General features: G+C 41.5%; 1 protein-coding gene across 4 annotated transcripts in view; it reads left to right on the top strand.

Moving 5' to 3' along the window:
* Positions 1-12,319, top strand: part of PRICKLE1 (prickle planar cell polarity protein 1) — a 62,123-nt gene extending 49,804 nt beyond the window's left edge. For 3 of the 4 annotated variants that reach the window (XM_085219652.1, XM_085219667.1, XM_085219663.1), the window contains exons 2-8: positions 1,700-1,879; positions 4,117-4,230; positions 5,067-5,204; positions 6,014-6,217; positions 6,766-6,952; positions 7,092-7,955; positions 10,035-12,319. In XM_085219652.1, the coding sequence (XP_085075778.1) occupies positions 1,748-1,879; positions 4,117-4,230; positions 5,067-5,204; positions 6,014-6,217; positions 6,766-6,952; positions 7,092-7,955; positions 10,035-10,894 (2,499 nt within the window). In that variant the 5' untranslated portion in view covers positions 1,700-1,747 and the 3' untranslated portion in view covers positions 10,895-12,319. Of the gene's footprint in view, positions 1-1,699; positions 1,880-4,116; positions 4,231-4,279; positions 4,456-5,066; positions 5,205-6,013; positions 6,218-6,765; positions 6,953-7,091; positions 7,956-10,034 lie in introns of those variants that run through there. The other variant, XM_085219675.1, reaches the window with a different exon arrangement.
* The last annotated feature ends 2,693 nt before the right edge of the window (positions 12,320-15,012 follow it).

Genomic DNA, 15,012 nt, shown 5'->3' with positions numbered 1-15,012 from the left:
CCTTGCTTTTATAACAGTGTGTAAGACAACAGAATTCAGTTAATGTGACTGATCTGCTAATGCTGTCAGTCGCTGACAGTGCACTGTGAGCAGCTGGCACATTTTCACCTAGAGTCTGATTGCCAAAATATGCCTGATGTCTGACGAGCTCTGTAAGAAGCAGCCCGTTTTATAAAGGGAAGGTTGGCAGGTCTGCTTGCCCCGTAAGATATGCAGTAAATTTTTTCTTGCAGTGTGGCCATACAGTGTAATCGTTTGTTGTCATCCTAGCAGCACACCAAAAAACAGCACCTCCATTTTCAAAACAGAAGTTTTGGAGCAAAGTGTGCTTTTTTCAAGCACTGGCTTGGGGTAGCAGTGAAGTCATCTCTTTTGATTGGGTGTGGGAAGGTATGGACGTACTGAAAGCGGGGATAGGCAGAATGTGTAGTAGCAAATCTTGTCATTTCTCTGAGTTGCTGACTTCACATGCGTGTGGCCACGTTTTTTTGAGAAGGTCTGGGTCTGCGGGTTGTACTGAAGAAGCAGAGTGTGGCACTCACCAGTGCCTTGTGCATACAGGAGAACGAGCCCCTGCTGCTTTCTTTCCACCTGCAATCCAGCAGCAGCTTGTTTGCTCTAACGCGGTGGTGATGGGACTTGCAGTGTGGGTTGCTCTCCCTGTAGACCCAAAGGTTATAAGCGGAGGACGTGACGTTTTTCTGCAGTTTGCCAGCAGCCTGCATCTGGTGGTGTCACAGTTGTGTCTCCGTGAAGGTGGATGGGTGAAAAAAATGCTTAAAACAGGGAAGGTGCAGCTCATGCATGGCACAGTGTAAAGGCAAGCTCATTTTCAAGCTCAGGTGTTCAGGATGTTTGTCCTGGCAGAAGACATCCTCTCTGGTTTTGGTAATCTGTATTCCACTGATATTTCCTAAGAACTCCTGCTAGAATGAATGTAAGATATTTATCTTAATAAGCTTTTTACTGCAGAAAGTTACAGATGTTGGCGAGAGCCTTTTTTGCCAGTTGTGAGTCAAAATGATCCCACTGATACTGGGCTTTGTAGGCTTCATGAATCAACAGAAGCATCTCCCTGTAGGGTTTTAAATTAACAGAACAATCATGATGTATTTTACAGAGCCTAATCTGCCATAATTGGATTTCAGATATTTAACTGGACCAACACCCTTCCGCTCTGATACAGCTCAAACAAGGAATGTTGCAGACATTGCTTTATGCCTGCCGTGTTAAAAACAGGATGCTGCTTGCACAGCTGTCTCTCCCCAAGAACTTTGTCAGTTTTTGACAAGCAGTTTTCATGTGTTCTGTATTACTAGATTAGTAGTGACTTCAGAAGGAGCTTGTCTCATTCATTTTGTTAATGTCTGCTTGAGTCTTTCTCTATATACATTACATGTGAAGCAAGCAGAAATGTAAAAGATGGCTGCTAGTACTGAAATAGATGTTGGCTGTCAAACATGGTAGTGGGTGTCTACTTTTCTTTCTCTTCAGTAAGCGGTATTTTCATTTTTCTCTTTTGTTGTTTTCCTGTTTTTGAGAGCTCTTTAAATATCTTTGAATTGCTTGTTGCAGTGACGCTCTAATAATCGTGCTCTGGCCAACGCAAGGAGTACTAAACTCTTGTAGGATCGTTTACGTTGGTAATCACTCTTTGTGTGTTGAAGTTTATTAAAGCTCTGTTAATCTCTTTCTGCAGATCGACTGCTTGATGAACTGCAGCTGAAACATTGAACGGCTCACACTTATGCCCCTGGAGATGGAGCCCAAAACTAACAATCTTGTCTTTGCGTGTCAGCGAAGCTCAACATCAGATGATGACTCTGGCTGTGCCCTGGAAGAGTATGCCTGGGTCCCACCAGGCCTCAGACCAGAGCAGGTACCAGCTGTTGTTCTGCGTTTTTAAATAACTCATTAGGTCTGTCTAAGGGAGTAGTAGCAAGTCTGTTACATTCTTGTATTATAAAAATTCCAATTCATCTAAAACTCATCACCTCGTTTCGTTTCCCACTCCAAAGAGGCTGCCTTAAGGGACCTTAAAATCCTCAACACTGCATCTATATTTAAACAAACAAAGTTGTTCCCAGTCAGGATTTTTCAATAAATAGTGCCAGAGAAAGATGTATTGTTGAGTCTTAAAGTGGCTCAGAAATGTGCTTTCTCTTTGAGGTAAGTTATTAGGTTAAATTGGAACTCATGTCATACCTCGTGGCACTGTGATATTTGGTCAGTACAACTGCACTTGTTCCGCTCTTCAAATAATTTGGCATTTGGCATCAAGAATGTGGGCATTGCTACAGCATACAGAAATGAAAGTATTCTGTCACTGTGACAATCACAGATGCATTTAATGCTTGTTTAAATAGTTGTATGCCTGCCATTTGTTCACACCAGGATTTCTCTTTTACCTTCTTTGCGGCCAATGCCTGTGGGCTGGTTGGGCTGTGCCTTCCCCTCTCCCCTTCCTTCTGTATGTGTTATGTCACAGTGGCATCACAACTACTGATGAGAAGGTTGCTATGGGAAATAAAATTGAACCTCTAATAGCATTCATTTATTTGATACTGCACTGAAGCTATGCATCCAGTGAGGCCCAGAGCTCAGATGGTATTAGATAGGCAGAGGTGCTTCTTCACACTTGCTGAGTGTGGCAGAGCCACCCACTCTTAGGCAGCTGCCAAGCTCTTGGGGCCCACAGCGATGGAGATGCAAAGGACGTATCTTCTTTGCAGTGCAGACATTTTCTTACTAATGAATAAGGTAATATCAGCAAGAATGGCAAATGATGGGCTATTTTTAGGGAAATTCTTTTTATTGCTCGCTTAAGCATATATAAGAATCCCGATGAATCAGACCTTAAGGCAAACAGCAAGCTAATTGTTCTGTCAGAACAATTAAATACATTCCATAAAGTATCCCCATAATCCAGCTAGTTCACACTCATTATATTTTTTCCCCTAAGAAGAATGACTTAAATTGAGAACAGGGCAAAGAGCTGAGAAAAGGGCATAAAGTATCTTTAAAATTTCACTTTGTACCACATGCTTTTATCTTTTCCTGCAGCTTCTTGAAATACGCTCAGCACTAAGTGGGCTTGCAGTAGGCTTCTGATGTTAAAAAACTTGGTTAAATGAAAGTCAAATAATATTTTGTGCAACCTTTCCCATATGATTTTGATTGCTTCCTGAGTCAAGTGACTGATCGCTGCTTCTTTTTCATCTGTCTTGCACAGTAATAAGCTGGTGACCTAAGCATTATTTACATCTAGATGGCAAGTAATATTTTTGCCAATAGTTGGCTCTTGTTTACTGCCTCAGGCCTCGTGACAAGCTGGAAACTGCATAGGAAAAACAATAAATCTGCAGCCGTTCCACAAAAATATTTTTTGCCATTGGGCTTTGTCACAGTGTTCATTACAGTTTTCCTGTCATCATTTTCTTCTGGAAAAAAAAAAAGAAAAAAGAGTGAAGATTGATAGGCGTGTACAGCTAATATTGATTTCTTTATCAAAAACATGCAGCCCGTGCAAACCTCACAGTTAATTTGCATCCGATTGAAATGTGGCTGGATCCAGCCTCCTCCCAGGGGAAGGATGTTTCCACCTTCTTACCAAAGGCCACATGGAAGCAATGAAAGCTGATGCTTTGGGTGAACCTGATCAGCAGGAGACTACAGAACAGCTTTTGTCTCAGCAATGTGTAAAATGCGCAGAGCAAATTAAATTTGTTTATATAGAGGCTGTTTTCTGGAAAGCTTCGTGCCCTGTGTGGTAAATTGCAGAGGGAAACTTGGAATTTCAACAGGGTTGTTGACCAGCCCTGAAGGGGCTGGGAGTAATGAGAACATTACATGTGCATAATTTACGATACCCCCTAATTGTCACTGCAAATTGCATTCCAGAAAAGCAATTCAGCAGCTGGGTGCTAGTTTTATCAGAGGCGAGCCAGGTTTGCTGAGTTGGTTCATCTGGGTCTCGTATTTTCAGCACGGGCCCTGTCATGGGTCTAATGTAGCATAGCCTGCTTCCTTTGTAATGAGACTTCAGATAAAACAATAGCTGAAGGGTGCTCGGGTGCTGTGCATCTTCTGGTTTGACTTCCCATTCCTCCTATGTAGGTACAGCTGTATTTTGCCTGCCTGCCAGAGGAGAAGGTCCCTTATGTTAACAGCCCTGGAGAGAAGCACAGGATTAAACAACTTCTCTATCAGCTGCCACCCCACGATAATGAGGTAAACAGGGAACCTGGGAACGCACGGTCAGGAGTGAGGCCTTGCTTGCCTCTTCCACCTGGAGAATTACCTGTCTCTGTGTTTACTACGAGCCTGAAACTTCTCTTGTGCTGGCATCTGACCTGTAAACCAGCCTGCTGTGTACAGAGTCTGTTGTCTAACTGCATTTCACTGCTGTGCAGATAAGAGCTGTCTGGAAGGATGCTGCCTTTTCTTGTCGGGAAGGTTGGTGTCACTGCAATAAACTTAACACAAGTTGGCTTTATAGTGTTTGCAGCCACCCACCAATTACCAGGAACCTACAAATTCTTGGGATTTCATTGTAGCACACAAAAAGGATGCTTTGTGACAATAAAGGGTTTGCATCTCAGATATGCAGTGTAATTTGGAGTAGAAGTGGAAATAACAAACAAGCTGTTTGTAAGAAAAGGGGCGGGGGTGTCAGTGCTTAAGATCCTGTGTACTGCAGTGCTGAGTTGTAAGCACTTTACCATAAATCTAAAGGATGTTGTGGCTGATCCAGGCTAATTCCATTGTTTTAGGGCAGCAGCAGTTCTTAGTTTGGCTTTTTTAAAATCTTATTTCTTGCCTGGACAACTGTTTAGTTAAACATGTTGTTGTTGTTTTTCTTGTAACTCAAAATTTCTCTCTATACTGTGCTTGTATTATGCCATAGTAACTGAATACTAAGATTGTAAAGAAGACAAGCTAGGGAGGCTTAATGGTGATGGCCAGTATTCCTGATATATTTCTTGCATATTATACACTTATTTTTTGAGGTGTTCTTTTAAAAGCTCAGGATCTAACGTAAATTTCTCCTGACTTTTCTCTGGAAGGTGAGATACTGCCAGTCTTTAAGTGAAGAAGAAAAGAAAGAACTGCAGATGTTCAGTTCTCAGCGCAAAAAGGAGGCGCTTGGACGAGGCACTATTAAACTCCTCTCGAGAGCAGTGATGCACGCAGTCTGTGAACAGGTAATACTGCTGGAGCCACGAGGCCAGCACTGGGCTCAATGATATATAACTACAGTATCCCAATAGTAAATGCAGTCTTATTTCGTCTGTGCCTGAACACGCACAAAAAAAGGATGTTTTTGAAATGGCACATAAATAAAATGAAGGTAGTGCTTGCTTAAGCAAAAGCAAAACCTTTGATACTAGCAGTGAACTGAGTCTGTGATGTATTTTCTACTGTCGCTGACTCACACTAAAATAGTGACAAATGAAAAACAGGCATTTATATCAAAATATTGTTGGGTATAAAATAAACTTCTACTCACAGAAGTTTCGTTGATGCACAGAAAAAACGTAGGTTTTTTTTTTTCTTCTCATCAGGATGTCCTAATAAAATTATTTTCTCTAAAATTTTTCTCCCTTCTAGTACTTGAAGGGAGCGTGGACAGGGAACAGCTCTTTACATGGATTTATAATGATAGGACAAGGGGGAGTAAGTTTAAACTAAGACGGGGGAGCTTTAGGTTAGATATAGGAGGAAGTTTTTCACACAGAAGGTGGTGACACACTGGAACAGGTTGCCCAAGGAGGTTGTGGATGCCCCATCCTTGGAGGCATTCAAGGCCAGGCTGGATGTGGCTCTGGGCAGCCTGGTCTGGTGGTTGGCAACTCTGCACATAGCAGGGGGGTTGAAACTGGATGATCTTTAAGGTCCTTTTCAACCCAGCCCATTCTACGATTCTGTGAAATAAAGCCTTTGTGTTGGGCATGGTGTTTTAAGCTAACAGTCTGGGATGGGAAGCGTGTTCACTTACTGATTTTGTTCCCAGTGTGGTACAAAAATAAACGGCGGTGAAGTTGCAGTTTTTGCCTCGAGAGCTGGCCCTGGTGTATGCTGGCATCCATCATGCTTTGTATGCTTCACGTGTAACGAGCTCCTCGTTGACCTCATCTACTTCTACCAAGATGGAAAAATTCACTGTGGCAGACACCATGCTGAACTACTTAAGCCTCGATGCTCAGCCTGTGATGAGGTAAAATTCACACTTCGCATTCAATCCTCCCACCTGTTACTGTTCTGTTAACAAACTGCATCGTTTGCTTGGGCAATTACTAAAAGCAGATGTGTTCCCTCAAACAGTAAGGGCTGTGGTGAATAGCTGTGTTTGAAAGCTGAGGGGTGTTTTATTTCTCATCAAAATGGCAATATGACAAGCAAAGGGATTGTATTTAGAAAGCACGTACCTGCTTGTATTTAGAATTGAATCTTGTAGATTGAATTATAAAGAATCTGTAGGGCTATTTAAAAATGTCATCATAATAGCAGCTATTTTGTTGAGCTCTATGACCTTGTTTAATTTATTGCTTTAAAAAGTAGTTTTTCTTCTTTCTTTGCTGTTTAAGAAAAGATTAAAATGCCCCAGTAACTATATAGGAAATTGCTGTTTCTATCATGGTCCTCAAAAGCCAGTTAAATAAATTCGATGTGCTAACTGTGCAAATAGGATATTTTGTTTGCTCTGAGTCCTGAGGTGAGCTTTTTTTCCCATTTTAATGAAAGTTCATTTTTATCTCTTGAAAGATAATTTTTGCTGATGAGTGTACAGAAGCCGAAGGTCGCCACTGGCACATGAAACACTTCTGTTGCCTCGAGTGTGAAACAATCCTGGGTGGGCAGAGATACATCATGAAGGATGGGCGCCCATTCTGCTGTAGCTGTTTTGAATCTCTTTATGCAGAATACTGTGAGACCTGTGGGGAGCACATTGGTATGTATGTCCTTTTTAGGTCTTAAACTTACAAACTTAAGGAAAGCCAATTTGAAAAAACAAAAATACATTCCAGAACTGTAGATTCTGTAAGTAATTTCTGAGAGAAACCAAAGTATTGCTGTTTCTCCCTTTCTAGGCGTTGACCATGCTCAGATGACCTACGATGGACAGCACTGGCACGCTACAGAGACTTGCTTTTCTTGTGCTCAGTGCAAGACCTCTTTGCTCGGTTGCCCTTTCCTTCCAAAGCAAGGGCAGATCTACTGTTCAAAAACCTGCAGCTTGGGTGAGGATGTTCACGCCTCCGATTCTTCTGATTCAGCATTTCAGTCTGCTCGATCGAGAGATTCCAGGAGGAGCATTCGCATGGGAAAAAGCAGCCGCTCGGCTGACCAGTGCCGCCAGTCTCTCCTCCTGTCACCAGCCCTCAATTATAAATTTCCTGGTCTTTCAGGCAATGCTGACGATACGCTTTCTCGTAAGCTGGATGATTTAAGCCTTTCAAGGCAAGAGGCAAGCTTTGTTAATGAAGACTTCTGGAAAGGAAGAGTAGAGCAAGAAATGCCTGAAGACCCTGAAGAATGGGCTGAACATGAAGACTACATGACTCAGCTTCTTCTGAAGTTTGGTGATAAAAGCCTTTTCCAGCAACCTGCTGAAGTAGAGATTAGATCAAGTGAACACTGGATTTCTGATAGCATGGTCAAGAGCAAGTTGGACTTGAAAAAGAATAACCCAAGCCTAGCAAGTAAGAAATATCAATCAGACATGTACTGGGCCCAGTCACAAGATGGTTTGGGTGACTCTGCGTATGGCAGCCATCCAGGCCCTGCCAGCAGCAGAAAAATCCAGGATCTGGAGATGGAACATGGGGCATCAGGATACAAACATGACCAGACACCGTGGTACGGAGGTTCGCTTGAATGTTTGTCCGATCTGAAGCAGCAAGAACAAAGCGTTCGGGACTCGATGGACTCTTTGGCTTTGTCTAACATAACAGGTAATGGCAGGGGAAACTGAATGGTTTTGATGGAGAGGTCAAATCTAGCAAGGATGTTGTATATTTTGAAACAAGCTTATATCTGTGATATTTAAAAAGCTTTCACAGCAAGAAATATACATAAACTAAGCAATAGCTTTTATCAAGCTCATATTCTTCCATAAGATTTATTTATACTATTTAAATTCTATTTAAGTCCTTTTCTGCTTAAATTTTTGCTTATAATGACGACAACATAAACAATGTTAAGCAGAGTAAAAGCAGTCTTGAACTCTGCATGTTATATACAAACCACTGCTTCAAACAAATTTTGTACCTTAAGTACAGGAAGTTGCATTCTTTGCTAGGATAATTTTAAAGGTAATCTGCGAAACACTGTAGATTTCCTGATGTGCTTGTAAAAGTATGTAGAAAATGTGAAATAGTAGTAACCTTCTTAGCCTTAGGAAATGAGGTTTATGAGATTATCTTTCTCCGTTGACTAAAGAGCAACTGATAATCCACTTTTGTGAACCTCCTTGTCAAATGTGACTGAAATAAGCCGAAAGGATAGAAGTCAGATATTCAACCATGTTTTGTGTGTCGCCCTCCCATCTCTATTCTCCGACAAAAATTACACAAAACAAGACAATTGAGAATTGGCTAAAAGAGACACACTGCTTTCCTTCTGTAGCATGAATTATTCTAGGTACTCATATAGGTCAGAGCCAGCCATGTGCTGTGTTACCCAAGCAGTTAAGAAGGATATGATAAAAGGAGCTAGGTGTAAGGGTTAAGGAAGGAGGAATCACACAGGTACTGCATTCGAGGGGGGGTTAGAGGGTGAATGAAACTCTTGTTCTGAGGAAGAAGGGTCATTTGATACAAACCCGGAGTAAACCAGACCAGCTTACTGTTGATGACTTTCTGAGAGTAAGAATCCTTCTCTGAGAGTGAGCCTAGCTTTTCTGGAACAACGGCTGGAATACTGAATTTAGTGATAACAGAAGCAGTTAATATTTTAGCCTTACAAAATGGTAAGCATGTATTCTATGAGGGCTGCTCTGAGAGTAATGTCCCCTATTTTATTACGTTGGCCCGTGATGGTGGTGGTGGTCAGCCTCAGTAGAGGTTGAACCTTCCCACCAATATTCCATTCCATGTTGTTGCTATGAGACAGATGGCAGCAGAGGGGCAGTCTGACACAATGATGTCTGACATGGAGGTGCGTATGGAGCAAAGATTTGTCACTGAATTCCTCCATGCTGAAAAAAAAAATGCATCTATTGCCATCCATCAACACTTACTCAATGTTGGAGACCAACCAGTGGATGTGAGCAAAGTGAGGTGGTGGGTGGTGCATTTCAGCAGCAGCAGCAGCAGATCACCTCTGCTGGGGCAGATTTTTATGTGCACAGCATGCAGGCTCTTGTTCATTGCTGGTTAAACTGCACAGCTAACAGTGGTGACTGCTGAAGAACAGTGTTACTGTGTTCTTCGTGTCTGTTGTAGTTTCCACAGAAATCAGTACAACGCATTACTTTCAGAGTGATCTACACTGAATAATTTGAAGTAATTCTTTTCTTAGAGGCTTAGCTTTATGTGTGTTAGAGCTGTTTAAATATTTTAAACTCACTAAACTTCTTCCATTCTCAATATCCTAGTGATAGTTAGTTCTTAAAGGAAGTAAAAACAGTACTTACTTACTCTTATTTGAAGCTAGTTCTTTTCGTAATAGTTTCAAAAAGCAGAATCCCAGAATGGCTGAGGGTAGCAGGGACTTCTGGCTCCATCTGCCCCAGCCCCTGCAGAGACACCCAGAGCAGGCTGCCCAGACCCAAGTCCAGGTGGCTTCAGATCCCTGAGGAGAGGAACCTCACGGCCTCTGTGCTCCTCTGTGCTCCGTCACTGCACAGAAGCACAGAAGTGTTTCCTAGTGGTCAGAGAGAGTTAGCTTGTGTCCACTGCCTAACACTGATAAAGTCTGCTTTCATGAAGTGTTTTTAACATTTCATTGTAATACCTATTTCTTTGATATGCCTCATATCAATGTAATACTAATAATACTCTTTTTTCCTTCTTTTTCCACTCCCACCACAGGGGCATCAATGGATGGAGAAGGCAAGCCACGGCCATCTCTCTATTCTTTGCAAACTTTCCAAGAATTAGAGGTAGAGGACTGTGAGAAGATGAGCAACATGGGAACTCTGAATTCTTCAATGCTCCATCGGAGCACAGAGTCTTTGAAGAGCCTGAGCTCAGAGCTGTGCCAGGAAAAAGCATTACCAGAGGAAAAGCCAGCGCACATGCCTGTACTGAGAAGATCTAAATCCCAGTCTAGACCACAGCAAGTCAAGTTTTCAGATGATGTCATTGATAATGGAAGTTACGAGAACGTTGAAATTCGACAACCTCCAATGAGTGAACGGACTCGTAGGCGCGTTTATCATTTTGAAGAACGTGGAAATCGACCTTCTCACCATCGCAGAAGAAGTAGGAAATCTCGCTCAGATAATGCACTTAATTTGGCCACAGAAAGAAGATACTCTCCAAAAGAGAGGTTTCGTTATTACTCACCTCAGGATCATGAAAAATTTATTCAAAATAAAAGCTCACGTGAGTTTCGGGCCTATATTCAAAATGCGGAGCTGTATGGCCAGTATGCCCATACTAGTTCTGATTACGCACTGAGGAGTCAGGCGGTTGATAAATTTTTTGGATTATATGGCGAGGAAGATGACTCCTGGTGCTCAACTTCATCCTCGTCATCAGATTCTGAAGAGGAAGGGTATTTCCTAGGACAGCCAATTCCGCAGCCACGGTCACTGAGATATCCGTACTACACAGATGACCTTTCTGGTCCAACTAATGCGTTATCTAGTTCTCAGTTTGGACAAAGGACAACCAAATCAAAGAAGAAGAAGAGGGGACACAAAGGGAAAAACTGCATCATTTCTTAACTTGTTTTAACAATTGGGAAGACCAGTCAACTCTAGCTACAGTTTGAACCACATCTTTTTATATTAATAATTGTACTTAGGCAAGTTGCTAAATTCTTAATGCTTTGCCAGTTTAACTGATAACCCATTCAGAGTTTACATTGTGAAAGTGAAGTACCATTGGGAAATGTCACTATGCCAAATGACGATCTGTTCAGATTTCGCTAGGTTTACATACTGTGTTTCAGCTGTCAAAATGTTGTTGCTGCGTTCTTGATACAGACTTGTTGTAGACATTATTTTATGCTCTCTATTCACCCACATTCAGTTACCTGAGAGAGAGAATTCAGTGAAGATCAATAAATAAAACTGTCAGTCCTGTACTGTAGCTGTACCTACCCATACAGTGATACTCAACTTCTCTCCATCAATCACATGGCTATAGACAGTACCCTCTCCTCATTGATAAAACTCCTTCTTCCTCTTTGATGTTTCCCTACAAAAACTGGAATTATTACTATTATTTTTAAACTTACTTAGGAAGAAGCTGCTTTTCCATAGATTCCCCCATTAAGGTGTGACAAATCAGACTGTGGGAGCTGAAATGCTTGAGGCCTTGATATATCCTAAAGCAGCAGTAAATGGTTTACATGTTTAACTTCTAGGTTTTTCCTTCCAGTTTTTGTTGTTTTTTAAAATAACTCCATCCTGTGTTGGTGTTTTTTCTTTTTTCTTTTTGTGCCTGTTAAAAGGAAGATACTAATTCAGCTGTTGGAATTGGACTTGACTGCCAGCGAGCAATGATGGCTTTTATGCCATTTCCTCCATAACAAAGCACTGAAAGAGAAAGGTACAAATGGTGGGATCCTTTGCTCAGGCACATAACCCCGTTTAAGTCCATGAATCTACTTACATAACAAACAGTTTCATAAGGGCTTAAAGGATTAGGCTCCAAAATTCTGTCTTTTCAAATGTATTATCCAGGTTTTAAAACGTATTAGTTGCAATTCTAAATCAAAAAAATTGCTATTTATAACGTAGTTCATAGGCTTAAATGTATTCATAATTTAACAGTGCAAATACAAATGTACATATTGTACAGTTAAGATTTTTAAAAGCTGAATATTTTTATATCCCTGAATTTGAAGAAGTTTGTTACGATATCAAACTAGATTTGTTAGGGGTTTAACAGCAGCATTATGGATGAAATAGTGCTTGTATTTTAGTCAGGGAGTTTAAAAATATTGAAAAATGTTTAGTGCAAAACAGCTTAATTTTGTCTACTAGGTATTAAAAGCTCTGTATGCATGGTGGGGCTCTGTAAATACTCTCCAAACTATGGCCCTCTTAATCTTGCAAGTGTTATTTATGGGTCAAGCAAAATGTAAACTATATAAATGTAAAAACCACACAAGCCTGGAATATATCAGTACAACAAATACGCAACTCCTGTGGATGTGGATTTTTTTTCTTATTGTTCCCCTCTTTTCTCAGAAATCATCTCTGTGTTTGCTTACATCAAGGGAGAGAGATGCAGGGTTGTCCTAGAAGGCAAGTTGGTAAAGTAGTTGCCTTGAATTCACCTTCAAGTTAAAGCATTGAGAGAAGCTTATTTTAAGGAAAGAGCAGGAATTTGTTTCTTAATACTGATGTCTGCCCACTGAAGTAGTAAACACTAGAACAGCAGGCTGTCTGACCACCTGAACACAGGTAATTAGTGAAGAAACAGGTGCTTCTTACATAAACAGAACTGGCAGATTGAACTGAAGTCACTTTTATCAAAAGTTTTGGAATAAAAGCAGCTAGAAATAAGGGATGGAATGGACACGTGAGTATTGCTCACACCCAACAAATGTTACAGCTGAGTTAAAATAGCTGTTACTTGCTTGTATTTTTCAGGGTAAAATAAGCAGAAGATCCTTTATTCCCAGAGGTGTTATTCACCATATAAGTCCTTTTCTAGTACAAACAGGTCTTGTGTACATGAAAGATGATCAAAGTAATATCGTGCTACATCATAGGGGCCCATGGGCGGCTTGCGGGATGCCTCCAGCTGGGCAGGCTGCCCTGGTGGCTTAGCAGCATTTGCTTTTCTGGCAGCTAAACGGCTGTTGTGCTTAAGGACATTACAACAGCCAGGCTGCTAAAGGCTTCCAGGACTTGAGGAGTGATACTGACTTGTTAGCATTTTCCCCCAGATACTCAAACACGGATTGGGATTTTCCATTCTTAACTGCATTTGCAAATACAAAATCCTCTGGAACAACATGCCCTGCTGCTACTGCTGGGCCCGTTTTGGAGCAAGTGCTGCATGCAGATACGTCCCAGCAGCACTTGTTCTGAACTATCTTACACCATCTTCAGAGATGCAGCACATACATACTCTCCCAAAGCACAAAGACTTATGGAGTATCAGATGATAAACGCTTTCCAATCATTGTGTGTGGTCACTTCTTTCTTCTTCTTTTAAACAACACAACTATTCAATGCAGGTATCTATAGTGTCATTTCTAAGCTGTCTTCAGAGAGTTCACTTCCATAGCACCTCCCTCTAAACCTCCAGATAAATGAGTTGAAAGATGACTCTCTTCCCCATACTGTTATTAAAACAAAACAAGCCAAAGAAAAAAAAGCAGCCATTCTTTGCAGCCTAAGGCAAGAGCTGTGATCTCTTCCCTTGAGACAACACTTCTGAAGGTACAGCTACACAGCACGGTGCCCAGGGAAGCAGTGCTCTGGCTGAGCAGCTTCCTCAGGGCTAGCTTAGGTACCTCAGCTTTGAGACACATCGCTCTCCCTTACCTAGAATCATAGAATAGAATCATAGAATTGCTCAGGTTGGAAAAGACCTTAAAGATCATCGAGTCCAACAACCTAACCATACTACCCTGACTAACAACCCTCTGCTCCTTCCTCCGTTTTTAAACACATCCAGGGACGGTGACTCAACCACCTCCCTGGGGAGCCTATTCCAGTGCTTAACAACCTTTTCTGTAAAGTGTTTCCTGATATCCAGCTAAACTTACCCTGGCACAACTTCAGGCCATTTCCCCTCGTTCTGTCACCTGTCACCACTCACCTGTGCTAGGCTGCAGGGCCACAAACAATTAAGACTATTAGAAACATTTAGAAAACTGTGTTTTCCGAGGATTGCTGAGGGACATTCCCATCATGGGAAGAATAACAGGTGCCTGTAACCACACTTAACAAAACAGGCAGCTTTTTGTACTACTACCCAATTCAGATACTATACACTAAGTTTAAAGTTGGCTGTAAGACTGTTTTGTTCTTCTGCAGCTTGATATAAAAAAGATTGCTCCTTTATTATTTTTGAGCAGTTTCTTTTGAGAAATGTTTCTAATCCATTCTTCCATCTTAATTTGAAGGAAATGATATGGACTATAGTGCCCACTACCTGCACTTGACACAGGTACAGAATGTACAGCCTTGGTTTTGCATTATTGGAAGGGGTGCCTATATTGTGAGTGGAGCTTATGACACCTTCATGACACCAAGAAACGTTCAGTCCACACATCCTCACCTTCCCAAAAGATGAAATACTGCACAGAAACACAGTCACAAGGAAGCAGTTCCTCTGATAAGCTGTACTGGCTCCTTTTCTCTCTGTAGTGGCTGTATTGCTGACTTTCACCCTAATTGCTCCACTTGTTACTCAAGGCTGCCAGCTCACCCCCACTGAGCAGACAGACCCATTCAGATTCTCTGCAGCCTTAGCAGCTAATTCTACCCTTGTTTCCTTCCACTTCCTCTTCCCCTTTCACTCTTAAGGGCATCTGCACATTAATGAGTCCTAGAAGTGTGCCGTGTTTCCAAGAGCTCCTAAAGGGACAAAGAACAATTCCTCATGCACAGCGTCTGGTCCATCACTGCTTTTCCTGCCCCTTTCTAGCAGTCCCCTTTAAGGCTCCACGTGAGAACAAGGACAACTTCTTATACTGATACAAAATAAAATTCCTTCTTCCTACAGGAAACAAGAATAAGAAAATGTATTTCTTGCTTAAGCTTAAGCGGCATAACATTTTACTGACATCAGCATCAAGGATACATCACAAAAGGTTACTCATGAACATTCAACATCATGCCAAGTATTAAACAGGGAAAAAACAGCCACCAAGCAC

The sequence above is a fragment of the Meleagris gallopavo genome, chromosome 1 (assembly GCF_905368555.1).
Source record: "Meleagris gallopavo chromosome 1, MGAL_WU_HG_1.1, whole genome shotgun sequence".
Classification (NCBI taxonomy): domain Eukaryota; kingdom Metazoa; phylum Chordata; class Aves; order Galliformes; family Phasianidae; genus Meleagris; species Meleagris gallopavo.
The sequence above is the reverse complement of the archived record's forward strand: the minus strand, read 5'-3'. Positions and strand labels throughout refer to the sequence as shown.